Below are 26,849 nucleotides of genomic sequence, written 5' to 3' on the forward strand. Positions count from 1 at the left end.
GGGGCTCCAGCCCTTGGACCATCTCCATGGACCTGCTCCAACAGTCCATGTGTTTATGTGGGGGCTCCAGAGAGAACATGTAGCAGGTGGTCACTTATTGCATTTTCCTACCATCTAGCGAGCAGGGACTCTGCCTTCAACAGAAGCATAAAACGTCCTATTCCACTCCAATTCTGTACAGATTTTATCCTCATCTTAATGACATTGACAACAAGCACCAATGCTTCATCAAACCTCCACCACCGCTCTCATCTGAGGGCTGTAAAACAAAGCTCCTGTATCCGGCAGAGTCCGATGCCAGCAGATGGCACTCCGAAGTGTGCAGCATCCACAGCTTCCCTCACCCCATCCCCAGCAACTGCCAGAAAAGGCTTTTTTTTTTTTTCCATGTCCAGCTCTTTAGCACTGCTTTTAATTAGACTTGAATATAGGGGTCAACAAAGTAGCTCACACAGTAGGGCCATCAAACGTCCCAGTCCTCAGCTTCCAGAAGAGGTCAGTGTGTCCTGCTGTACACAAAAGCCACATTCCCACTCCCTTTCCTTAAATCACCGAACCAATTAGAAACTGCTGGGCACAGAGAGGGAGAAAACACCTTCCTCACTCACCAGAGATCAGTTGTGCTTGCAAGGAAACGTTTCCATTACTTATTTTTGTTTGCTGGGTTGTTTTGTTTTTTAGAGCAAGCATCTGACTTTCTCAGTACGCCACGACTAAGGTCTTCACGAAAATGTACTCCCATCCAGGAAAAAAAAGGAAAGGGGAAGAGGAAGGGGGGGAAGAGGAAGGGAAGGGGAAACTTAAGGGCATTATATGCTACACAGGCACCTTCTCAAATTGAGAAATCTGAGAGACTTATAAGAGAGAACCACCGTCTGTCTCTAGGTGAACACACATTTATTTTTTTATCCCCCAGACTATTGCTATCAGCTTAAAAATAACTGTTTGAAACATCACGTGCAGCGCATGCTTTATCTTACAGATCCTGGTGTACTTCATAAAGAAAACTTCATAAAGAAACTATATATAAATTACCTTTCTGATAGATGTCCAGCTTTATGATATAACTCCAGAGGCATTTGAGCATCCTGGGTTATCATTGAATGTGAAGATGAAATTCCATAACAAATTAAAACATGAGTGGAAGTTTCATTTGGCAAAACAAACTTGGATTACAGTTTTGAGCTGGGCACTAGAACTAAGGGACAGAACAAAGAATCCAAATTATATGCCTGATCCTGTGTTTTCTTGTGTTTGTAGTAAATCGGGAATATTTGTGATCAGTTGAAAGAGTTTGAGATGGCAATTCTGTCTTAATATGCCAGGTCAATTTTGGGGGCTGGTATATGCAATAGCTAGAGCATTCCATGGCATTTCATGGATGATATACATTACAGGGGAGGTAACAGCACTGTCATCTACAGGGGGTAGATGTTAAAGGGGTTAAATATCTTTAAATTATATGTTGATATAACATTAGTTATCGAGACCCTGAAAACAAATCGGACAGATCCCTAGAAAGGTCACTAAATATCAGGTTTGTCTTCGCCCTGGTGAAGCAAGGGTTAACCTATTTCCAAATATCTTTTTTTTTCATGGGAAAATACCGTTGCTGTTCACATTTAATCATGTGATAAATGCAGCCATCAAAGTGGGTTTAGAAGAATACAATTTCCTTCCTTTCAATAATCCCTCTCCACAGGGGGTTTAAACGTATTAAATAACACTGCAGTCACTTTGGAGCAAGGTGACACACCGGGTGAGGTTTCACATTTGTTTCCCCAGTTACTGCCTGATCTTGGCCAGGGCAAAAGTCAATTTGGAGACTTGCAAAGGCAGCTTCTGCAAAGTGGGGCTGAAGGAAGGTGGGGCTGAAGGGGGATGAGGTCCTAGGATCATCCCCATCCCACCAGCAGCAACCACTTCTACTTCAAGTGGGCAAAACCACCCACTTACTACATCATCAGACTCCTGCACAGGGGAAAAAAAAAGAATATATAGGGGAGAGAAGCTACTGTTGTAGAGTGAATAAAATTCAAGTTTGCAGACTGATGGCAGATGTTCATTTTTTATAATTTTACCACTGCCATCGCGGCCACACACGGAATCATTGAATTGTCTAGATGGGAAGGGACCTTTCAGATCATCAGGTCCAACCATCAACCTAACATTGACAAAACCACCACTAAACCATCCTACAGCCCCAGCCTATGTCTCATCAGCTCCAGGAGCTTTCCCTGCATTTGCTCTCCTCTCATGCTGCTGTCAGCACAGACCTGACAGCATTGCAGAAGGCCACCCTCACTGCCCAGCAGAGCTGTGTGCAAGGACAAAGCTCTCCCACCAAGGTGAGTATCCATCCAACTGGACACACCTGTCACTATCTTTGTTCATATTTCCATTTCTTTTTTAGATTTAGGTTTAGATTTAGATCTATATAGATGTAGATGTAAATGTAGATGTAGGTGTAGACATGCCATGAAGATGATCAGAGGGCTGGAGCCCCTCTGCTGTGAGGACAGGCTAAGAGAATTAGGGTTGTTCAGCCTGGAGAAGAGAAGGCTCCCAAGAAGACCTTAGAAAACCCTTCCAGTCCCTAACAGTGCTACAGGAGAGATGAGGAGGGACTCTTCATCAGAGAGGAGTGACAGGACGAGGGGGAATGGTTTTAAACTGAAAGAGAGGAGATTTAGATGAGATATCAGGAAGAAATTCTTTACTGTGAGGGAGGTGCGACCATGGCCCAGGTTGCCCAGAGAAGCTGTGGCTGCCCCATCCCTGGAGGGGTTCAAGGCCAGGCTGGATGGGGCTTGGAGCAACCAGGTCTGGTGAGAGGTGTCCCTGCCCAGGGCAGGGGGTTGGAACTATGTGATCTTTAAGGTCCCTTCCAACTCAAACCATCCTATGATTGTATGAATCTATGATTCTATGTATACTTATAGCTCTGGATATATACCTCCATGTCATCAGCGTTGACCAAGACCATGCCACAACGTGCCGCCCACGCTCACTTTGCAAAAACTATTTGAAACATCGTCTGCAGCACATGCCTTATCTTACACAACCTGGTGTACTTTATAAAGAAACTATATATAAAGTTTTTTTACTATGAGGGTGGTGAGACACTGGAACAGGTTGCCCAGGGAAGTTGTGGCTGCCCCATCCCTGGAGGGGTTCAAGGCCAGGCTGGATGGGGTCTTGAGCAACCTGCTCTAGTGGGAGATGTCCCTGCCCAGGGCAGGGGGGTTGGAACTAGATGATCTTTGAGGTCCCTTCCAACTCAAACCATTCTATGATTCTATTCTATGAAGTTACTTCTTCGATATATGTGACAAAACAGGAGCCAGCACTCCTGGAGACCACAGCTGGATCTAACACAAGGGGTGAGAAAAACCTTCCCCATCTCTACAGGCACAGCGATGCCCTCCATGAATGACCCCCATTTGGCGTAAAGACCTGAATATTTGCAATATCCTTTAAATTTAGCAGCTGGGAGGAGAAAGGAGCCCTGCAACTACACAGGCAGCGTGTATCACAAGCAACGGGGGGGGGGGAAATATTTGCAGAGCTGTGGAAGAATAATAATGCGGGTACCAGTTACGTTATCTACCCAAGCCTCTGGGCATAATATGGATTTGCTCTCCACGGAAGAGCTCTCTCCTAACAGGGCAGCGTTTTCCTCCCCTGACCTCAAACCCCTCCACACAACCCCAAACGTCATCGTTTCCAACGCACAGCACTCCCAGCTTTTGGTGGGGGGGGGTTCCTCACTGGTTTCAGGGTGAGGCAAAGCAGCCCCAGGATTTGGGATCATAAAAGCAAGTGCTCACAGAAAGGCTGGCTCATTCCAGACAAAACAGCCCTTGGGTTTGCACGACGGGGGCTCTGGGGATGACTCAGAGCTGAGGTAGAGGAGAGCGGTACCAGCGAAGCCAGCGAGATGCTGTGGAGGAGGCTTCCTACAAAAAGGAACCCTTCCCCTGCCTTCATCCTCTGCCCACGTAAAAACCTCTGGCCTTTCTCACTCCAACAAAAGGCAAAAACAAAGAAAAATCCACAAAGAAACAAACAAAAAAATCCCACAGCCAACCAACTCGAAAACCCAGCTGATGAATACAAAATCCTTCGCTCGGGTGCCGACGGTTTGGAGCTACATCAGCAGAGATGGGCAAGCAAAGGGGGCTCAGCTCCTGACGGGGGCTTGATAGGGGATTGCTAAGGAAAATACACAGTGCTGAGGTTGTTCAGGCAATTTAGGAAATGGCAGGTTCCCCCCCAAAGCTGATTATATAGATTTGTTCTTGATATAGACTCGGTCTTTTCTTATTTCCCTCCTTTTGTACAACGAGGGGCTACATCTTATCGGAAGGTCACATCTCTAGTCTCTGCAAATTACCTCTTTTACAGACATAGTAGGATTTGGGGGGGGGTCTTACGTGTTTGTCCATGCAATACTGATGTCTAAGCACTCCCGTTGTCCCAAAAAAACCTGTGCAGAGCCATAGGCAGCCTGAGGAATAATGGCATTTTAAATACAGTATAAATATATATAGAATATATAGAATAAATATGGAATAAAGGGCTGCGGTGCAGGTTTTATTGCCCTTAAGGATGCAGGATTCTTCATGTTAACTCTTACAGTCACAAAGTGCTGCATCCCTGAAATATCAGAGTTTCATGGTGAGCTGGTGAAGTACTGCGTCTATAAAACTCACTGGCATTTATTTTGCAAGGTCACAGGCAGGTTAAGAAGAAAAGCAGACCCACTGGGAGCAGTGCAAGGGCTGTACTTTGGGCCATTCGGAATAGATTCCACCTCCCTTGGGAATACAGAGGGCAAATAAAGAAAATCAAGTATGAATCTGGTTCCATCCACTCATTAAATCCCTATATCAGTATCTATTTCCCTGCCCTCAAACAGGCAGGAAAAAAAAAATAAAAAAAAGATCTTAAGAAAATTGTTTTAATGACCGCCTTAAAAAAAACCCCTCACAAAACAAACAAAAGCTCACACTTCAATAAATCAAGAAAAAATAGCCCTGTGATTGAAATGCTCCATATCGACAGCCCCAGGAACAGAGGAGTGGGTTGATTAGAATATGGCTTTTAATGGATGCGTGGCCATTTAAAACAAAGTTGCCATTATTGAAATAACACTTTTTTGCAGAAGTAGCTGCCTACCAAGTGACCTTGAAAAGACGCAGCAATTACTACCACGCAGGCAAGATACATATTATCACCAAAGCTAAAATGTTTGATTTCCTGAGATAGACCAGCCAGACTGGAACATTAGGACCTGGGATGAGTTCTACGATAAGGCGTTAAGAGTCAATAAGATAAATGCATAAATAAAAAGCTCAATTTGTCAGGGCAAAAGCCGTTATTTTGATGGTGAGAAATTCAATTTTGCCTTTAAGAAAAACATGCACCACAACCCCTCCCAAAGGTTGAAGCCAGTTTCAAACTGAGCTTTGGACTTCCAGCAGGAAGAGCACCTACTGCATCAAAAATTCATCGTTAATTAGCGCTCCAAATGGCCTGTTGGCAATTGCTTAGTCTGCGAGATCCTCAGGGTGGCACAATCTAATAGCTGTGCTTATACAGCATCTACCATGATGATAAGGACCCTGTAAAAATAGAAGCCCAAGTAACGAGAGTCATTAGACACACACATACACATATGCAGTTTATGCAGATATTATTGCCAAGAAATTATTCTCCCATAAAGACAAGGATTGGATCTTGCTGCCCCAAAATGAGAATTTTACTCTAATCATATAAAAAGAACAACTTCATAAACACAGGAAGAGAGACCGAAATGATGCTTCCTGTGAGAAGGAAGTCCATTTAAAGCACGAGTAAATTGATGTAGTCAGGAGAAAGAAGCTTGTATATGCAAATAGAGGTTTATTACCCATTTTTGTGCTCCTAAGAAACATAATTTACTGACCTTCGAGAGGAGGGTCAAGTAGGCTTATGGAATAAGAAACAAAGGCAGCTCTTTTGGCAACTGCCATGTTCCAGAGCTGTAATTATCCTTCCCTCTCCCCGTGAGCAGCAGGAAATGAAGAGGGGTGCCATTATACTATGTCAATTACTGTAATTTTAATTTCTAAAAAATGCCAGGAAAGTTTCCTCTAAAAAAAAAAACAAAAACCAAAAAAACCCCACACAAAACAAACTGCTTAGATTTTTTGGTGTGGTTTCAAGTTTAAAACTCATTCCTCAGCTAAAACGGAGCTGTGCTTCCCCTGCTCCCAATCCTTTTGGGGGACAACCCACAAAGTCTACATGGGTGAGGAAGCCCACCTTTCCTCCTCATCAGCTGAGAAGACAGAGGGCTAAGCGTGGTCAGTGAGGACCCAGGAAAGATGGAGGTGGCCTGAAGATCTGTCACAACTGCAATAAGGATGCAGATTGGGGGATGTCCCTGCTGGACCCTGCCAGGGATGAATCCTCAGGAGTCCTCAGCTTCTCAGCCTAGTCTTAAGAAGTTTTGGGTGTTGGGTTTAATATCACTCGAACTTATTCAATCATGGGCACAATGGGTTTAATATCACTCGAACTTTTTCAATCATAGGCACAATAATATATTATTCTTTCGATGGGAAGTAGATGCACGATAATTAAAAAGAATTAAAAAGAAGGATTCCTTTTCACTTCCTGTGCTCAGAAGGATTATTGGTTATTTTGTGGCTTTTCTGCAGGCTATCATTTATTATTTTAATATTACGGATCATCTATTCTGTGATATTAGAACATATTATACCCAGCTGTTGCACCGTGGGATGGACTTAGCCAAGGGGACAGGTCTACTCAGCTCTCCAGCCTCTCCTACCATTGATCACACTGTCCCATGCTCTGCAACCCTGCTCTGGGGGACACCTGAAATAACCCCTCTCCTACACTGGATCTTCCACCTGGAGGGAGGAACAGTTGCTTTGCACCAAAGTGTGTGTGTGCAGGGGGAGAAGGTGGGATTTGAGGCATGTCTGCCCCGTATTTCTCATAAGTGGAAAGCTGCTCTCCAGGATTCCCCTGAGCACTCCCTTAATGAGACTTCTGAGGTCTCATTTTGGCCACTGGCTGAATATTTAAAATTGCTTTCACAGATCCAAAGGAATGGGCTTTTTTTTTTTTTTTTTCTTTTTAAATAGTTGCCACAACCCACCTTCAACAACGATCACTCAGCGTAGTAAAAATTTGTGTCTTTCAATATACGCGGCAACACACCTATAGAACTACATCGATTTGCCTACACACAAACACATTCCTACAAACACACACCTGATTAAGAATTTATATAACTTCAGGCCTCAAGGAATTTTGGATCAATGCCTTTAGTTTGCTTTTATAAATAAACTCAATTAAACAGTACTTACAGAAAACCACGATGGGCAGGAGAATAACTTTCCCGAAGCTTTACTTTCCAATTTTTATCTGTTATGTGGGTCTGGGGAATCAATTACTCCCTAAAGGCAACTTATTAGGGTTTGTGTTACCAAACATCTTGCCTTTCCCACCCACCAATGGAAGAGAAGAACTACAGGGACGCGCGTCTACAAAAAGTAGCATTCTTCAAACCTCTTATAATGTGCTGTAATAAATTAAAGCATAAATATAATAAAACAAAGCCCTGCGGGCAAGCAGGGTGTTTGAATCCAGCCTGGATCTGCACCAAGTCAAGAAGTTCACCGTGCAGCCTCACAAGACCCCATAAATCAGGTCCCCTGAACACACGTAGTATTTTGCATTACTGTATAGGGCGTTAACTTTACTGCCTTGATATATGCACGTAGCGGTTGGGTTATGGTTGCTGTGGGGACTATAATTTTCCATGTTCTGACCAATCTGCAGCTGGAAAAATAAGTGAAAAACAACCACACCGCTGTGTTCCCTATAGCAGGTTACATACATTTAATTTCGCCCTTTCTATATCCGAAGGAAGAAGAAAAGAAGACACTTGTGAAGCTGAAAATAAAGAGGAAAGCGAATTAAATTTCTTCCTTTTCAGGCAGTTTCCATGAAACCTCATGTGTCCCCAGCCCAGGCAAGTGTGGCTGCGTGAGAAGTATGTGCTCTTGGGTGTGAGCAAGCCCGTTTCTGAGTCAGAAGCATCTCACCGAGGACGTACTGCAGCCCCCAGCTTTTTCATAAAGCGCCCAAGCCAACCACCAGCGTTCGTTGGCAAGTGACGACGACACGGAGCAACGATCTGCAGCTGATCCAGTCTCTGAGCCAGTTTCTGCTGATGCCACCTGACTCACACCAAATGGGTACAGCTGGAGCATCTGAACGGTTGGATTCTTACCTGCTTAAAGGCAAAGGGGTTGTCTCTGCCCCGCTCTTTCTCCCGCCTCCCTTTATCTCCAACCCCAACACTTGTCTCCAAGATTTGAGTAACTTTCATAGAATCAATCATAGAATGGTTTGGGTTGGAAGGGACATTAAAGATCACCGAGTTCCAATCCCCCTGCCCTGGGCAGGGACACCTCCCACCAGACCAGGTTGCTCCAAGCCTCATCCAGCCTGGCCTTGAACATCTCCAGGGATGTATCTTCACAACTTCTTTGGGCAACCTGGGCCAATGTCTCACCACCCTCACAGTAAAGAATTTCTTCCCGATTTCTAATCTGAATCTCCCCTCTTTCCGGTTAAAACCATTCCCCCTCATCCTATTGCTCCACTCCCTGATCAAGAGTCCCTCCCCATCTCTCCTGTAGCCCCTTTAGGGACTGGAAGGTTGCAGTAAGGTCTCCCTGGAGCCTTCTCTCCTCCAGACTGAACAACCCCAGCTCTTTCAGCCTCCTCACAGCAAAGGTGCTCCATTCCTCTGATCATATTTGTGGCCTCCTCCAAACCCATTCCAACAATTTTATCTGATATTTTCTTTTTTTCCTCCTCGTCCTTCCAGAGAATGTTACTTTTAGAGCCATCAACCATTTTCATTATACCAAGAAAGTTGACTGCATCCAGGTTTCCTCCAGGTGCAGGGATGCACAACAGCTGTGCAATAATTAACCCTCTTCACCCTATTAGCACTGGTTAATTGCCAGCAGCGTCCCACATCATATGGAACAGCCATGGCCATGCAACCACGTGGTTGTCCATGCAAAACCAAAGCTGTTCCCACCTCTGCAATCCACTCCACTGATAGTAATCTCAGAAAGTTGGTTAAAAGCACAAGAGGTGATGTAAGACAGACGGCAGGAAAACAAATTACAGCTAATTTGCAGAAAAGAAACTCCCTAATCTCTGAGCTCAATCATCAAAACCGATAAATGTTTGATGTCTGGTGGATCTGACCACCATTCAAGAACATGCAATTCGTGACCATGCACAATACCCACGTCCAATACAGATCAACAGTGTCTGGACAAAAATAAGCTCTAACATATCTATAAACGCATAACTGAAAAGCAACATCTGTGGGCAATCACTCCAAAGGTGGCAGAGGGAACTCTCAATCAGGGTAAAGGAACACATTAGCCCGTTGGCACACAAAGGTCTTAGTTTCATTGGCACTGCCACCTAAAGCCAACAAAGTGACAACGAGGTCTGGGTCATAATTGTAATTGACAGAAAGACATCGAATATCAAAACTCTGCTGCATTGACGTACCCTAATGGTAGGGTCTTTGGTGGCATCATTCCACCCTTCATGACCAAGAAGCATTAATGATACAAAGAACAACTCCTTTTTTAATACACATTAAAGAGGATATAGAAAACCACATGGCACAACAAGGTAGGGACTGAAGTTTAATTAGGAAAGTAGAAAATCTGCTAATTGCTCCTTAAAAAATGAGAGTATCAAGAATATCAGAAAAAGTCACTGAAATTAGGCATAGAATTCTGCTTTTTGGTGGCGTGATGTCAGTTGCAAATATCTAAAAGCTTTTTAGTGTGTGGGACGTGAAAGGCCAACCTAATCTCTGCTGGACTGATACTACAGCTCACTGATCTCCTGGCACCAAACTTCTCATTAAAATCTGTGGAGATTTATTATATACACACGGGCATCTCACAAATATAGTATTTTACAGTACTATTTGTGAAAGACTACACAGATATGCATTTATATACTTATATATACACATGCACATGTATTTTTTCACTCTTAATCGTGTTAATAAATACATTTAATGATAGTTTATATATACACACATGCATGTACATATGAAACTAGATATAAGCACAAAACTATAATGTATATACTCTGATTACATATAGTACTTATTCACTGATAAAGCTCTTAATAGGGATACAACCAGAAAAAAAGGGCTCTATCTGCGTATGTCTATAATAGTTGACCACAGTGTTCTGTAACCAAGGAAGGCAGAATCCAGGATCCCTCTTAAAACTGAGGACAGAAATTTGCTAAAAAGCCCCTCTTACTTCCTTCTACAAAATTGCACTTGGGAGTGTGATTTCACTGAGCCTAAAAGCCCAGCTCTCAGGGAAGGGGGTACAGGACTGTTCTTTGATATGTTTCAGTGTAGACAAAACTCCCATCAAGAATGGAAAACCAGCCCCATGAGAACAGAAAAGCAGAGACTAATTAAATTGGTCTTAAAAATGTTTGTTTGTGTGTTTTGTTTTTTTTTTTCCTGGGTCCTTTATCTTCCCCATCCAAAGATGTCACACATCTCTGTTTGAAGACCACCTCACTGGCTTCAATGTAGGGAGCAGGGGTGCACCACGCTCTTCAGCATCATTAGTGAAAGTAGAAAACAGCCTTTTTTAAACCAAGGCACTTACTGTTAAACACAGAGACACATCAACTTACCTGTTTGGTACTTCTCTGCCCGGTAGGAAGCAAAGCTTTGGATTTCTCTGCTATTTTCTGCAAAAAAGGGAAAGGAAATGTAAAATGGCAGAGGAAACAGAGTCCAAATGTTTAGGGAAGGAATCCTATGAAGCCATTTCTTCTGCTTTTTAAAGAAAAGGAGAGAGAAAAAAAGGCTTATCATTTAGAAAAAGGGAGTAGAAACTCATTGAAAAGTTTGGTCTTGCAGGAATTAAAAGTCTCCAAAGCTTTCAGGATGACAAGGTTATGAAAACTGAAACAGGCATTAAAGAAATGACAGATAGGACGTGGATAAGTAGCAATTTACCACTCAGATTGGTTTCCTGACGCAACCGGCCATTCACAAATGGCAGCGGCTAATTTTGGCAATTCTGAATTGATGACAGGTTTTTTTTTAAAAAAAAAAATAATAAACCCCTACATGTACAGTTCAGATGGATTGTACTTACGAACATTAAGAAAAAAAAAAAAAAGGCATTAAAAAGGTGTGTGTATATGGGGGTGGAGCTCTTTACCTGAATCCTTCCAACTCCTCATTTAATGGGATAAAGTCGTTCTATTTAAAAGCCTCACACTTAGGCTTTTTGAATAGGACAGAGAAATAATTAAAAATATGAGATAGCACCAGAGATAATGCAATGCTATTACATAATACCCATGCTGCCCAAGTGCAATTTTATGTACTTTTATTTATTTATTTATTTATTTTTAAACCCCAGGCAGCCGGCGCTGCGAAATCAATCAGCGCAGAGTGTTTCTAATAGAGATACATTCTTAAGTGCATGTTGCCAGCCAAATTTCATTACACCCGTATAATTAACGATATAGTCTTCCTATGTGTTGCAGACACGGGGCAAACTCGCCCAAGGAATGTAAGAAGGCAACCAGAGTTTCTCCAGGTTGTATTTGCATAGGACTTAATTAATGCAGAGATATATTCAAAGGCGTTACTGCAGTTTCGGGATAGTAAATTTAAATCATTACTACAGTGTTTAAAAGCAAAGTAAATCTGCTCATCAGCTGAGCCTCCCCAGGGGAAACCGGGAGAGCAGGAAGCAAATTAAAAGAGCTGGAGCTCAGGTTTTGTTTGTTTTATTAAACAGCTTGATCTTGGTGACGGGGCCAAACCACAAGATGCGCTGGGGAAGCCACACAGCACAACACAGCCATAAAGTGGGTTAACATTTAAATTAGCAACGTTGCCCACGTACCTTCTGCAGGCAGAGAAGGTGGAAGGGGCACTGTGCAATCACTCCTCCTTCCCCCATGAAGGGGGAGACACATGGAAATAATGTCATGGCTAAGGTGGGGGCACCACTGAAGGTCCACCAGATACACAGCCATCCTGTGAGGACAGGCTGAGAGAGTTGGGGTTGTTCAGCCTGTTCAGAGAAAGCTCTGGGGAGACCTTAAAGCCTCTTCCAGTCCCTAAAAGAGGCTACAGGAGAGATGGGGAGGGGACTTCTGATGAGGGAATGGAACCATAGCATGAGGGGGAATGGTTTTAAACTGAAAGAGGGGAGATTTAGATTAGCCATCAGACATCAATGTCCATTAGATGTTTGGAAGTTCCCAAACTCACAGGGGAAGTAAGAGAGACCCTCACCTTCTGCACAGCTCCATATCTCTGGATGGCATCAGACAGCTGGTTCTTCAGCCTGTCCAGCTGAAGTCGCTCTTGCTGTTTTGGAAAAAAAAAAGAGACCTGGTTAGGAGATCTGAGGACACAAATCAAGTAGTAGACTCTGTCTGTGTCCATGAGAAACAGTCCTGATGGGAGACACCAGGTAAACACACTGGGCACAAACTATTCTGAAAATTCAGTGCCTGGATGCTACGAGGTTTTATTTTAGGAAGGGAGCATAAGATGCTTTGATCTTTCAGGCCAAAGCAATTAAAAACATGTCACCTTGGATATTCAAGACAGCACTGAAGTCATGCCTATTGTGTAGTCCTCTGAGCTGGACAAGGATATCCAGTGGGACATTCTGCTGTCCTGCTTACTGCATGAAGGGGGTCTCACCCCAATACTAGTTTTTAAAGACTATGAAACACAAGCAAATAAATACCCTACTGTCATCAAAGGAACAGAATGGTTGTAGCATGACATCCTCCTGCTTCAGCCTACTAAAATCTAGCCTCAGTTTATCTGCTGGAGACAATAACCCAAGGGATCCTGCTATAAAAAGTCCTTTATGTGGATGATACCCCATGATGGAGTTCATCTCCTCACTTGATGGAAATGGGGACATTCAAGAATGTCCATCAGCTACAATAACATTCCTTTCGTCTGATTGTCAGAAACCAAGTGATCTACATTTTTTTCCAAAATATGTACCCAAATGTCACCACCTCTCTGTCTGGAGCTTGCCCCAGCAAGATACTCATCTGTGTTTTAAACCAAAGCCTCCTCAGAAGGAAGACCCCAGTCTAGCTCAGATATAACTATCCAACATGCTGCAAAATCACTGCTCTCAGATGAAGTGACCAAACCCCTAGAGGGAAGCGTGTCAGGCTGATCCCTGGAACACATTCTCCTGGAACTAATTCTCCCCCCTGGATCTCAAACTTCAGGTGCACAGGAGCTCACGTGTCCAGGTTTTCCAGAGGGGAAGGAGTTGCAGGGAAGTGGGGTTTCACCTTAAAAACCAAAGAAACAAACAAAACCCAATCTACACTAAAGCCATTAAGCGGAACTGTTCATTTTACAGCAATTTCAGCTGTTTCAGGCAAGCGCTCAAGAATACAAAAGTAAATTTTAGAAAGGATGGGATAAACATCTTTAATTTTTAATGGTTGTATTTTCATTCAGGCAAGAATATCCCAGTCTTACAGTTCTTCATCCCAAGATTTAAAACCGTTTTCAGAACAGGGCGAGTATCATTATTCCCATTCTCCAGATAAAGCTCTATAAACCTTATGTTTGTTACACATGCAAAACAAGATAAGATTGCCACCCTGGAGAGCTGATCTAATGGTCCAGCACTCATCCTACAAAACCCTGGAATTCCAGATAGGCCTCTCTATTAAAGTCCTTTGAGGTTAGTTTGAAAGGAAGCCCTAAAATAGCCATGTGCTATTTTACATCTATCCCCTGCCTCGTATCACACTCATCCACTTACATCAGGATCTTTGCTCCTAAATTACTATCAATTTCCTCAGTTGGGCATCCTGATCCCAATAGCTCCAACAGGACCTGGAGATTCAAGGGAAGTCAGAGAAACTCCCCCAGCGCACCTTGTTGGTGGTGCATTAGGTGGAAAATAAGGAAGAAAAGACCAAAAGAAAGTATTTTCTTTTGTCCATGTGTGCACGCAGAGAAATACAGAGAATAATGGGTCGGAAAGGATGGACAATAAAGCTCTAAATTAATGGAAGGCTTTTCGTGCTGTGAGAAATTTTATGGGAGGAAGGTTTGCAACGCTACCCAGATCCCCGAGCGGGACTTACCGACCGGCAGCCAATCCCCACCAGAACTATTTATTCTATATATGGGAGGAGGGCTACAGGCTTTATATCAAAATTTGTAGGTTTAATTATTTAAACTGCACACTGTTAGAAAAGAAGAGTTAAAAACAAAAAATAAAATCTGTTAAATTAATTGACCAGGGAGCAGAAAAAAGTTATTATGTGATGCCAATAGAGAGCAGCAAGTTTATCCCTCATATTACCATAATTGTTTGTGTGTCTATTTCCTTCAGCCCTTAAATATTCTCCCTTTAGCTTGGCAATTTTTCTCCCCATGACAGTAAAAGCTATTCTGCTGAGAGGCCCCAGTGGACACTATATAGGCTTCAAGGGCAAATAATGACATTCTTGTGTGCCACTATAATTGGGTTTAATGTGACCTTGCCTGATTTCCCTCTGGACCCAACTTATGTCACAAAAGGGAGCCAGGACATCAACACAAACCAGCCCAGAACCCCATATCTCCAAGAAAGCATCTTCGGCTTTGATGTAATTATCCTCAGAGTATGGAAGAAAAAGGGAAAAAAAAAAAAAAAAGAGTCCTTGTAGTCCACCATGGATCAAGGCAACATGTTAACAAAGATCAAAGTGTTAAGGTCAATGCCTGCATAAGGTTGATGTGTAGGGATGGAGAAGAGTCATTCCAGGCTTCCTTCCCCATCCCCTGGAGTAGATCATCAACCATTCATTGTTTTAGGTGGGGTGAATTGCACATGGTCCTCCACTGGTTACAAAGGTTATCTGGAGTGATTCAGCTCTTAAATCCTCATCTCTGATGCTCGTTTGCCAAGTGACATAAATCCAGGCTGTAAAAACCACTCAGACAGAGATGAGTCGTGTGTTTAGAGCACTTCTTTTTTTTTTCTAGATGGAAGGACGGTGTGAACAGAGCTGAAGTAACACAGGACTTTGGAGAATGAGTGAGGGTAAAACACCATTTCAGGTAAGTTCCTGACCCAGAAACTATATGAAAGCTGGAAGAAATAATGTAACAGAAAACTGCTAGGTAGAATCAGGTAGGAAAGAATTGTCCTCATTCTCATTTCAGCTGTTGTGTGGGTCAAAGTTCTCCAGCTCTCACACCAGCTGGAGTTTGTCCCCCACAGTAAGTTTCTGTTCTTCCCCAAGATGCACACCACAAGCCACAGTCAGCAGGAACACGTAGGGTACAAAGGTCTCTGTGGAAAGGTCAGAAACCTTCTGGTGGTCCAGTCATTCCACTGAGGACCAGGGGATGGGGATCATTCATACCCCTCAGACAACGATGTTCGTATGAGTTGAACCTACGCAACCACTGCACGACCGAGTCCTTAACCAGTGCCAAACCCATGTGGAGCTAGGTGATTCTTGTAGTGCTTTCACCCAAACCAAGTGAGATCTGAGAAAGGTGTGAGCTACAGTCGAGTCTTTTTTGCTGACTTCTTGATTTCCAGTTCCACAAGATCCAGTTTGGGGAGAAGAACTGGTTTCTGCATCTGTTTTCCCAGACGCAAGCTATGCTTATTGTGTAACAGAAAAAGAAGGTTGACATGGAGCTCCACAGCTTCAAAGCACCCACTATCACTTCTTTTTTCATTATTGCCCCCCTCTGTAAGCCCCAGCTCTCTCCCCCAACAGCACCTTGAATGACACGTACCCTGGAGGAGCCTCTGACAACCTCAGACAGCTGCTTGATGGCTTTGGTGCTAGTCGTGATGGTTTTATTAGTCTCCTGCTGGGTTGCATGCCTGCAGAAGAGGAGAGAGGATGTGAATTGCAATTGAAATTAATTGCATAATGACACACTTAAAGAACTTTTTCAAGCTGCAGAGCAATTGAGACAACACAGAGCATGGAGACACAGGAGTACTATGCAAGACTGAGGCCTTGACCAGCAACGGCATCCAGGAGGCTGTAGGAAATACAAGGAGCTGCCCAAAATGTTCCTCCTGTCATCAACACAAGGAAAACACTGTGGACCTGGAAAGTTAATAGGGGAAAAAAAAAAGTGAAAATAGCAGGTGGGCAGGTAACGAGGCCAGCCCAGATGGTTGGCATTGCAACTAAAAGAGTCAAAAGAAGGTTTGTAGAGCAAAAAGAGATGAGACCTGACGGCTTGCCCAGGAATTGCAGGGGGAGATTGTATTCAGGGGACAAATTTGAAGGGCCAGAAACTGAAGACAAATTTATTTACTGTGATCATTCACCTGCTAATGACACAGTAACTCGGGGAAAGCACCGTGAACGCGAAGGTGCAGGGCTGCTTTATGAGCCCTGAAACAGGCAGGGACCCAAACCAGTCCCCTCTCCAGTCATGGTTTCCTTAGACCCCTCCTTTACACCCCAAATTCCAGTACCATTATTTCTTGTAAGCACTGGTTGCTGACCTCGCTCTTCGGGACCACACCAAGTAGGGGAAGAGACATAAACACTGCCCAAAGGTATTTATCAGCTCGATCTAGTACTTCTCAAGCTTTATAAGGTCAACGGGGTATTTTCAGCCTTAAAGCTTCCCCAGGGAGCCCTTCACATCTTTTTAGTCAGAAAGGGGTGGTTTTCCCATAGTGCTTCAGTCAAAAACTCTAGAAAGACTCAAAAAAGACCTAGAAAAAATTCATCTTTTTTTTTCTCCCTTAGAGGATACCTTTGAGCTGTCGTCGTATTGAAAAGGTTTATTTGTCAGTGCTTTTTTTTTCAGGGTGGGCAGAACGTGGACTGAATGGAAGTTTCTTTGATTAAAAAATGGCAAGATGGCTATTTATGGCCTCTCTGTCCTGAAGACCTATGGCTTGTCCTGAAGCTTCACCTCCTTCCTGCTCTCTGTTAGCACCGATGGAGGCCAACTCTTTCAAGACTTTTGTCAACTCTTTCTTTATACCCCTTCATTCAAGGAACAAGGCCAGTCCCTAAACATAACCTTACTACAGAATCACAGAATCACAGAATCTTCTAGGTTGGAAGGGACCTTAAAGATCATCTTGTCCAACCGTCAACCTAACTTTGACAAAAATTAACACCCACGCAACAAACAAGGAGTATCATCACTAAACCATACCTCCCAGCACTACATCAACCCGTCTTTTGAACACCTCCAGGGATGGGGCCTCGACCACCTCCCTGGGCAGCCCATTCCAATGCCTGATAACCCTTTCAGTGAAAAAATTTTTCCTAATATCCAGCCTGAACCTCCCCTGGCACAACTTGAGGCCGTTTCCTCTTGTCCTGTCGCCTGTGACTTGAGAAAAGAGACCGACCCCCATCTCTCTACGACCTCCTTTCAGGGAGTTGGAGAGAGCAAGAAGGTCTCCCCTCAGCCTCCTCTTCTCCAGGCTGAATAACCCCAGCTCCCTCAGCCTCTCCTCACAAGACTTGTTCTCCAGACCCCTCACCATCTTTGTCGCCCTTCTCTGGACCCGCTCCAGCACCTCAATGTCTTTTTTATGGTAGGGGGCCCAAAACTGGACACAGTACTCAAGGTGAGGCCTCACCAGTGCCCAGTACTACAAATAACTACAAATAAATTGAGGCCTCTCAGTAAGCGCTCCACTGACTCTCATTCCCATCTGGTCAGGGTAGATGGACACAGGCACCACAAACTTGTGAGATTTGCCCCCATGGCAAAGTTTTGCAGTCTTTACCCACTTTAGTGAGATCTCTGTGCAGACAGTGCAGGTGGGAAAGCTGTCTAGGATAAAAGTATACTCAATTTTATGCATTGCACCCACCAGGTATACAAGTGAAAGCGTGCCATGAAGATAACATCTCCTGGTTGGAGAAAGGTAATTCAGACGTGCATTACGGGTTGAACAAGAGCGCAGAAGGTATGGAATCCTTTGGCACCACACAGGAAAGAGAAATAATCTCACACAAAGACCAGACGGGATCTGACAACCAGTTATTCTGAGTTAAATTAAGATACCAATTCCATATCCATTCATCAAAGCGCACTTCATTTATTTAGGATCCCAGGACCCACTGCACCAGCTGGCTAATTACATCACTGGTAATATGAGGTGGAAGAGGTCATCTCTACCCCACACAGGTATTCCAGGCTGTCATCGTGAGAGAAGGACCTGGAAATTCAGTTCTGTCACATCACATCCTACCTTGAGGAACACACAGTTTGCCCCATCCCCAGTCTTTTCATCAAGGAAGTCTTGCCTCCAAGTGCATGAATTCCATAAGCAGCAGTTTCAAGACTGAGACTTCCACAACTAATTCTTCCTAATGCAATCCAAGATGCTGGAGTTGACGTCTAGTCATTTTGCAGCCCTCATTTAATTATCTGCCCACAGAACGAGTTCAGGGATTTACATACCAGCAATTCCCCATCCCCGGAGTAAAATGGCTTGTTAGGCTCATGCATCTGATCCTTCCCAATCTCGGAAGTTAAATAAAGTCCCCTTCATTTGCATAGTAATGCAAATTTTATGTTAGATATCTTATGTAATAAATCCACGCCGCGCACAAACTTTGCACTGAACTGCTGCTAAATAACTGGCAGCGGGAGTTCAAAAAAATCAAAAAGTCTTGCCTTCCACCTCTTAATTCAAAATGAGCTTTAACCAACACGCTGGTGCTTCATTTGGGCACTTCCCACCATGTTGTCAGCACAATTAACTTCTTATTCTTCAGCCTCAGAGATACGCTCAGGAATCAGCCGGTGATTATATTTAATTTACATTAAATGCTATTGGAATCTTCATTAAAAAAGAGGCCTTGAAACTCCACTCCCTGCAGCATTTTATTTTAATATGTAACGGTAACAAGATATGTCACTATTATTATTATTATTATTAGCTTCCTTTATATTCCTCTCCCCATGGAAGTGTGGATGTTAATTAAAGGGGTGTCTCTGATGAATAAAATCTGCTTCTGAAAAAGTCCTCCCCACAACAGCAAGTCGAATACTCAGTCTACGGCCCTAGAAAAGTGCCTAAAACACAAAGGTTGTAAAAGGCTTATCTGTCTCCAGCCCTACTCTGAAAAATCAGCACTGCAGGAGTAAAAACAAAAAGGCCAGCTCTTTGGGAGAATAACTTCTCTCACCCAGCATTTCTGTATGCACAAAGATTCCAAAGACAATGCACTAAATAAAACAAGAGTTGCCACGACGTCGCCTCAGAGTCTCCTCTGGCTCCTGGTTTTCTTTACCGGAGAAGAACGGTCCAACGACTCCGCAATCCCCAGCTCCACGGCTTGTTCTTCCAATGATCATATCTCTATTTATTTTTTTTTATCTAGTTTGACAATGAGCACAGCGAAGAGGTGGCTGCTCCCCTTCTCCACGGGGATGGAATGAAGGAGCTTAACTCCTGTTTGCGCTGGTTCTTTGAGGCTCCCGATGAATGACCGAGTCAACAAAAAATAATCAGACCCCAAATGCAACAAACAGCAAAGACTGACACGGGAGAGACTTCTCCCTGCCTCACCGTCCCTGCTGCCACCCAGTAATCCCAGGGAGCTTTGTTTTCTCGTTCCAGCAGGAGAAAGGCATTTCCATTTATAATACAGGATATGGCTTTTTTTACCTTAATCTGATCCTGAATGTAAGAGCAAGAATAAGTTTCTCCGAATCATAGAATCATCTAGGTTGGAAGGGACCTTTAAGATCATCTAGGTTGGAAGGGACCTTTAAGATCATCTAGTCCAACCATCAACCTAACTCTGATTTAAAAAAAAAAAAAAAAACCAACATACAAAAGAACCCCCCACATTACTAAACTATGTCTCTAAGAACTATCATAGAATCATAGAATTGCCCAGGCTGGAAGGGACCTCCAAAGGCCATCTAGTCCCACCCCCCCGCAGTCAGCAGGGACACCCCCAACTAGACCAGGTTGCCCAGGGCCTCGTCGAGCCTCTCCTTGAATATCTCCAGGGAAGGGGCCTCAACCACCTCCCTGGGCAACCTGTTCCAGTGCTCCACCACCCTCACAGTGAAGAACCCTCTCCTAATCTCCAATCTAAATCTGTTCCCCTCCAGCTTGAAGCCATTGCCCCTCGTCCTGTCACTGCAGGCCTTTCTAATGTCATTATGTCAACCCGTCTTTTGAAAAACTCCAGGGGTGGTGCTTCAACCTGGGCTTCCCTGTTCCAATGCTTAATAACCCTTTCAGTGTAAAACTCTTTCCTACTATCCAATCTGAACCTCCCCTGGCACAACTTGAGGCCATTTCCTCTTGTCCTATCAAGGATACCTTTACTCTACTGGCTTAAATTTCACTAGATTTTGTACCTCCTTTGGCACAGGTCAAGGGTATGGCAATGGAGTAGCTTTATGCATAAGGAGCTGGGTGGTCAAGTAGGTTTGGCTAAAGTTAAGCCAGGTAGTATGGAATAACTTAAGCCATCTACTTGCCTTCAGGCAGGCAACCTGGGCCAGGGTCTCACCACCCTCACAGCAACTAATTTCTTTCTAATATCTAATATAAATCTACTTGTTCTGGCTGCAAACTAACAGTCACAACCCTTTCCATTTTCTCCTTTAGGACCTGATTGTGCACGTCGAAAAATCCTTTACAACAGAGCAAAATAAAAGCTCTAATTCTGGTCTGTCAGCAAAGCCCTTTGCATAGGTGTAAATCATCCAGCGGAGTTAAAGTCGGGAGAAAAACAGACCCCTAGTTCCAAGTTTCAAGCCACACAATATTCTATAATAAAAGCATCATAGATTTCCAATTTGCCTGTCACTTGGAAGTATTAGGAGATGTGACGCTATTTTTCTTTCGGGAGCTCAGGGGATGGTCTGTGGCCATGTGGGAAGAGGAAGGGAGGTATTTCAAACCCACCTGGTGCTGTGCCATCTCCAGAGATGAACACGGCTACGGGTCAGCAGCTATTTTGCTCAGCGGTTCTGGATGAAACACGTATGAATTGTAGTCGGGCAGCAATCCTCACAAATTTCATCCCAAAAATGCAGCCGAGGCAATATAGAACAATGCAAACCCTAGCAAATTTTTCCACCTTCCTTTTGCGTTTCTTCTTAAAAATTAATAACAAAAAATGAAGAAGCAGTTATCACTAAAAGAAGGAGCGCATTTGCTCGCCTACGGAATTTGACCAGTCTTTGCAAGCAGCTAGTTACTCACTGACCTGTTACCAGAAACTCAGGTGTGTGTTTTTCAACTAAATTATCTGCAGGACAGTAGGTAAGACCCCCCCAAAACCCTGCATCCCCTACAGATTAGCTCAGCATCGTGTGAGACTCCTCCTGTCAGTCACTACTGACAGCTCAGGGAACACTCAAACCAGGACCCCTCGGGAAGCAGCTTAACAATGTCACGGCCATCAGTCACCTCCCGAGTTATTTTTCCTTCTCCCACCCATACTACTCCCAAGTAAGTTTTAATTTTACAAGTTTCACTTTATTTCCTAATAAAAGAGCCCCTTGGATCCTTTGTAAATGCCCTGCTAGCGCTGAGCTATATTACACCTCCTTCTCTCTCATTATCCAGTAAGCCTCTTAGCTTATCAGAGACAGAAATTAATTTAATTCGCCATAATTTCATTTTGATGAACCCTGGTGCCTACTGATCATGATAGTAATTTTTTTTTTTTTTTTTTTCCCCTCCAGGTGCTGTTAAACTGCTTACTTTGTTATAATGGCTCTTGCAACTTGGGTTCTACAGAAGCAACTCATCTCCCTGCATCACATTCCTGCAAAGAAGCCACCAGGTCTATCCCTTTCCAGCCCGAGGACCTCAGCTGCCCTCCCTGAACTCTCAACATCCACCAGTGTTTCCAGTGCTGCCCCCATAATCCTTTTAGCACCCTAAGATAAATGGCATCAAACCGTGACTATTCTGATTGCTTCGCCTGGGCTTTTTAATTCTATTGTGCCTTTCCCATTTCTGCATTAACGGATGGACCACGGCTTAACGTCCACCAGGGAAAGGTTCATGGGATGGATCCCTGTCACAGTTCTCAGCACCACAGCCAAAGGTGCCTGTAACAGCACCAGAAACAACTAAATAACATAAAAAATCATAGAATCAGAGGATCACGGACTGGTTTAGGTCGGAAAGGGACCTTAAAGATCATCCAGTTTCAACCTCCTGCCATGGGCAGGGCCCCCTCCCACCAGACCGGGTTGCTTCAAGCCCCATCCAGCCTGGCCTTGAACACCTCCAGGGATGGGGCCTCCATAATTTCTCTGGGCAACCTGGGCCAGTGTCTCATCAACCTCCGAACATAGAATTTCTTCCTGAGATCTCATCTAGATCTCCCTTCTTGCAGTGTAAAACCATTGACCCTCCCTGATACAGAGTCTTTTCCCATCCCTCCTGCAGCCCCTTTAGCTACTGGAAGGGAGCTCCTTCCAGTAGCTCCCTAGAGCCTGGAGTAACTCCCTGGAGCCTTCTCTCCTCCAGGTTGAGCAACCCCAACTCTCTCAGCCTGTCCTCATGGCAGAAGTGCTCCCTCTGACCATTTTCCTGGCCTCCTCTGGACCCGCTCCAACAGGTCCATGTCCTTCTTATGTTGGTGGCCCCAGAGCTGGATACAGTACTCCAGGTGGGGTCTCACCAGAGCCGAGCAGAGGGGCAGAATCCTCCCCCCTTGCCCTGCTGGCCACACTGCTTTGGATGCATCTAAGGATAGAGTTGATTTTCTGGGCTGCCAGCACACGTTGCCAGTTCTTGTTGAGCTTCTCATCCTCCAACACCCCCAAGTTTCCTCCAATAATTCACTGCAGCTCTTTGCTAAAGCTGGGATCAGAGCTGTCCTTCCAGGTTTTTCAGAAGCATTATGCCCACCTAAGGCTCAGCATCGCTGCATTTAGGACTCTGTAGCAGGAGTGAACAGTCAAGAGCATAAGACTTATTCTCCAGACCCCTCACCATCTTTGTCGCCCTTCTCTGCACTGTCTTTTCTATGGTGGGGGGCCCAAAACTGGACACAGTACTCAAGGTGAGGCCTCACCAGTGCCCAGTACAGGGGGACAATCACCTCTCGGGCCCTACTCGCCACACTGTTCCTGATACAGGCCAGGATGCTGTTGGCTTTCTTGGCCACCTGGGCACAAACGAGTGATGTGAACGAGTTATCGATTGCTGTAGGTCTCCTTGAGAAACGACGCCGAAACCCGTCATTAATAAAAGAGCCAGCTCTTTGTACCTTGGAGTATGAAAAGTTTCGACGAACAGAGATGTAGAGCTTTTGAGGCTTTATTCTGATTTTAAAAGTTGATTTTGCTGCTCCCTGTGTTTTCCTGCCACCAAATTTGTCGGTGGCGAGAACATCCAGAGCAGACATATGCAAAAAAGGGAATAAATCACACAAATTTCTGTTTCATTGTTTTTTTAAAAAAAAGCCAACTTTGCTTAAAACCAGGCAATTTTAATTGAAAAATGAATCCATTTCACTCAAACGACTGTGAGGTGCTTCATTATTTTGTGAAGTGAGCAAGAAATCAAAGGCAAACAAAGAGCTTGAGACATCTTTCAGCTTGTTGTTGTTATTTGTGTATTTCTAGTTAGGGGTATTAAAGCAAGAACGCTCCGTTGTGTATCCTTAAATTAAGGGATGTGCCTAAATCCAGTTCCTCGATCAGGATTTAAGCGAGAAAGAAAAGGCATCAGCAGTGATTGCACCACTGAAATCGTTGATGTGTGGCAAACAGAGTGTCCTATAAACCTATGAAAAATGTCCAGCCTTTGACTAGCAAGAAACCTAAAATAAAGGCAGTGACCAAGCAATTTTTCTATAGTCTAAACTGCAAAACCAGTTGGTTTATCATCTCCAAGAAGCTCAGCTTTAAGGAAAAACAGACAAACACCCAGGAAGCATCGCATGAAGGCTTCATGGTCAAGCATGGAGAGAATCAAGTGTTGCGAGTTTCAGAAGGAAGGTCAGCAAAGGAGATACATCTGATGAGGTTACATTGACCCCCCTCCTCCATCCCAGAGAGACAAATGAAGGAAATGTAACCGTAAATGTGGTGTGCCCAGGCCAAGAAGGCCAACAATGTCCTGGCCTGTATCAGGAATGGTGTGGCCAGCAGGAGGAGGGAAGAGATTGTCCCCCTGTACTCAGCACTGGCCCCACCTTGAATACTGTGTTCAGTTTTGGGCCCCTCACTACAACAAAGACATTGAGGGAGTGTGTCCAGAGAAGGGCAACAAAGCTCATGAGGGGTCTGGAGAGCAAGTCTCATGAGGAGAAGCTGAAGGAGCTGGGGTTGTTCAGCCTGGAGAAAAGGAGGCTGGGGGGAGACCTTCAAGCTCTCTACAAGTACCTGAAAAGAGGGTGTAGAGAGTTGGAGGTCGGTCTGTTCTTCCAAGTAACAAGTGATAGGACAAAAAGAAATGGCTCAAACTGTGCCATGGGAGGTTTAGACTGGCTACGAGGAAAAATTTCTTCACTGAAAGGGTTGTCAAACATTGGAACAGGCTGCCCAGGGAAGTGGTTGAGTCACCATCCCTGGTGGTATTTGAATGATGGGTAGACGTGGTGCTGGGGGACATGGTTAGTAGCAACTTGGCAGTGTTAGGTTAATGGTTGGACTCAATGATCTTAAATATCTTTTCCAACCTAAATGATTCTGTTCTATGACTTATGAAGCTCAGAGACCACCTTGGAGGAAGGTCTGATACACACTGATTTCCTTACCATGGAATGTGAAGACACTATTTCAAAAGAACAGCCATGAAAGCCAGTGAGACATCAGGTTTGTTAGACATCCACCTTTCAGGCACTGACTAAAGCCTTCATAAACCTTCATATTGAAGCTCATAAATGTTGCACTGTAAATACCAATTAGTTAAGCTGTCTGGACAATCAATGCAAATGGATTAGCATTTACAGCAGTTGTTGAAGACGGATGCATAATCCACTAACGAGGAAGTATCACGCAAAGGAACTGAGCATTTAGCAAACTCCTGATCTCTTTAATTTGTTTCAGCACCATCACTGGCAGAGGCAGTGGCAGAACTTTGGGCTTCCAAGACAGATGTGTACAGACCCCACAGCCTGGATTTTCTTGACAGGGGAGCTTTGGATTGGATATTGGGAAAAATTTTTACAGTGAAAGAGTGATTAAGCATTGGAACAGGCTGCCCAGGGAAGTGATGGAGTTACCATCCCAGGAGATATTTAAAAGAGAAGTAGACATTGTGCTTAGAGATGTGTTTAGTTATGGTTTTTGTCAGTGGTAGGCTGATGGTTGGACTAGATGATCTGAAAGGTCCCTTCCAACCTAGACAATTCAATGATTCTATGATCCTGTGATTCCTCCTGGCTGTTTCACATACCATGGGGTGGGAACCTCTGCTCTAACTAATGGCATTTCTGCTGATTCTGGGTATGTTTTACCTTTGTGACCGGCTCGATTAACTCCCTGGCAAGACCAAGCCACACAACTCAGTCTTCTTTTCTCTCTCCTTCTCCTCTTCCTCTCCTAGAAGGGATTTTGCAGCTCAATGGTAGGCAGACAGGGGAGCCAGCTGGAGGAAAGAGCCGTTTTAAAGTACAAAGTGAAGCGTAAAAGTTGAAGTTGGTAACGGTGCCGGCGCCTCCTGAGCACACTCCCTTGAGGCACTTGTGCCAAGATCTATTTTTTTTTTTTCAGATTTTTTTTAAGCAAGAGAGAGGAGGAAAGAAAAAAGTGAGAATAATATACGGCAGAAAACAGCTTTAAAATATGTTTGCTTGAAAGCGGGTTTTTTTGTTGCGGCTTTATTTGTTTTCATATTGCACTTCGTTCCCCAAAAGTGCGGAGATGACTAAAAGGAATTGTGCTGGGAAGAGAAATGGATCTCAGCAGCCTACTTACCACCCATTGCTCCATCCCATGTACTTCATATGCCTCTTTAAATCTGACATCTCTGCAACTTTTTGAACATAAGGGCAAGCTGTGAAGTGCAAGGGAAATTAATATATTTATCCTGCACAGAGTTTAATAGACTCAAAATACAGAGTTCTTGATCTCTAAATACTTTTCTTCCTATCTCCTTCATTGCCCTTTCCATTCAACTTATGTTTCATTCTGGCTTACGTTGCCTTTCCTGTAACACTTTAATTTAGCAGGCAGAAAGATGTCTCTGTCTCTTTTTCGGAATTATTAAGTTTCAAGAAAAGAGAGGAAACGCTGCTAGTGAGGCTTCTCCGTTCATCAGCCCCACATTTCATCAGTTTAAAGATCCTTCAGGCTCTCAGGTGACAATAACGCGTAATTCCTAAAGTACCACAAGTCGCTCTTCCCCACCACCCTCCAGCTGACACCAGATCATAAAGCAGCCCAGCAGTTAGATTACAAAAACACAAGGCCCTTTATTGGCCAATAAAACACCCGCAAGAGCGGCCATGTGAATGAAGACCCCGTTTTGTGGGGTGATAAATTTTGCACTAGCACCCAAAAGGCAGCACTATTACAGGAACAGTGCAAATCACCACCCATGGTCCATGACAAAACGTCTTCTGCTGTGGCCAGAAGGACAAGCACTTCCAGAGGGAGAGGAACCATTAAAATGCACCGCCGGTGGTCCAAAAAAATTAAACCTCAAAGAGATATTTGGGGCACGAATATAGAATAGAAGGATAAACAAACCAAAATAAAAGACCTGAGGAAGCTCATGATAAATCCACAGGCTCTG

At 44.0% G+C, this 26,849-nt stretch overlaps 1 protein-coding gene across 6 annotated transcripts in view; it reads right to left on the reverse strand.

Moving 5' to 3' along the window:
- Nucleotides 1-26,849, reverse strand: part of TSNARE1 (t-SNARE domain containing 1) — a 474,970-nt gene that overhangs the window by 234,606 nt on the left and 213,515 nt on the right. For all 6 annotated transcript variants that reach the window (XM_014965242.1, XM_014965244.1, XM_014965240.1 and 3 more), the window contains 3 exons: nucleotides 15,914-16,004; nucleotides 12,416-12,490; nucleotides 10,789-10,845 (listed from right to left, as the gene is read on the reverse strand). In XM_014965242.1, the coding sequence (XP_014820728.1) occupies nucleotides 10,789-10,845; nucleotides 12,416-12,490; nucleotides 15,914-16,004 (223 nt within the window). The remainder of the gene's footprint in view (nucleotides 1-10,788; nucleotides 10,846-12,415; nucleotides 12,491-15,913; nucleotides 16,005-26,849) is intronic.

This window comes from Calidris pugnax, unplaced genomic scaffold (assembly GCF_001431845.1).
Source record: "Calidris pugnax isolate Ruff unplaced genomic scaffold, ASM143184v1 scaffold41, whole genome shotgun sequence".
Lineage (NCBI taxonomy): Eukaryota > Metazoa > Chordata > Aves > Charadriiformes > Scolopacidae > Calidris > Calidris pugnax.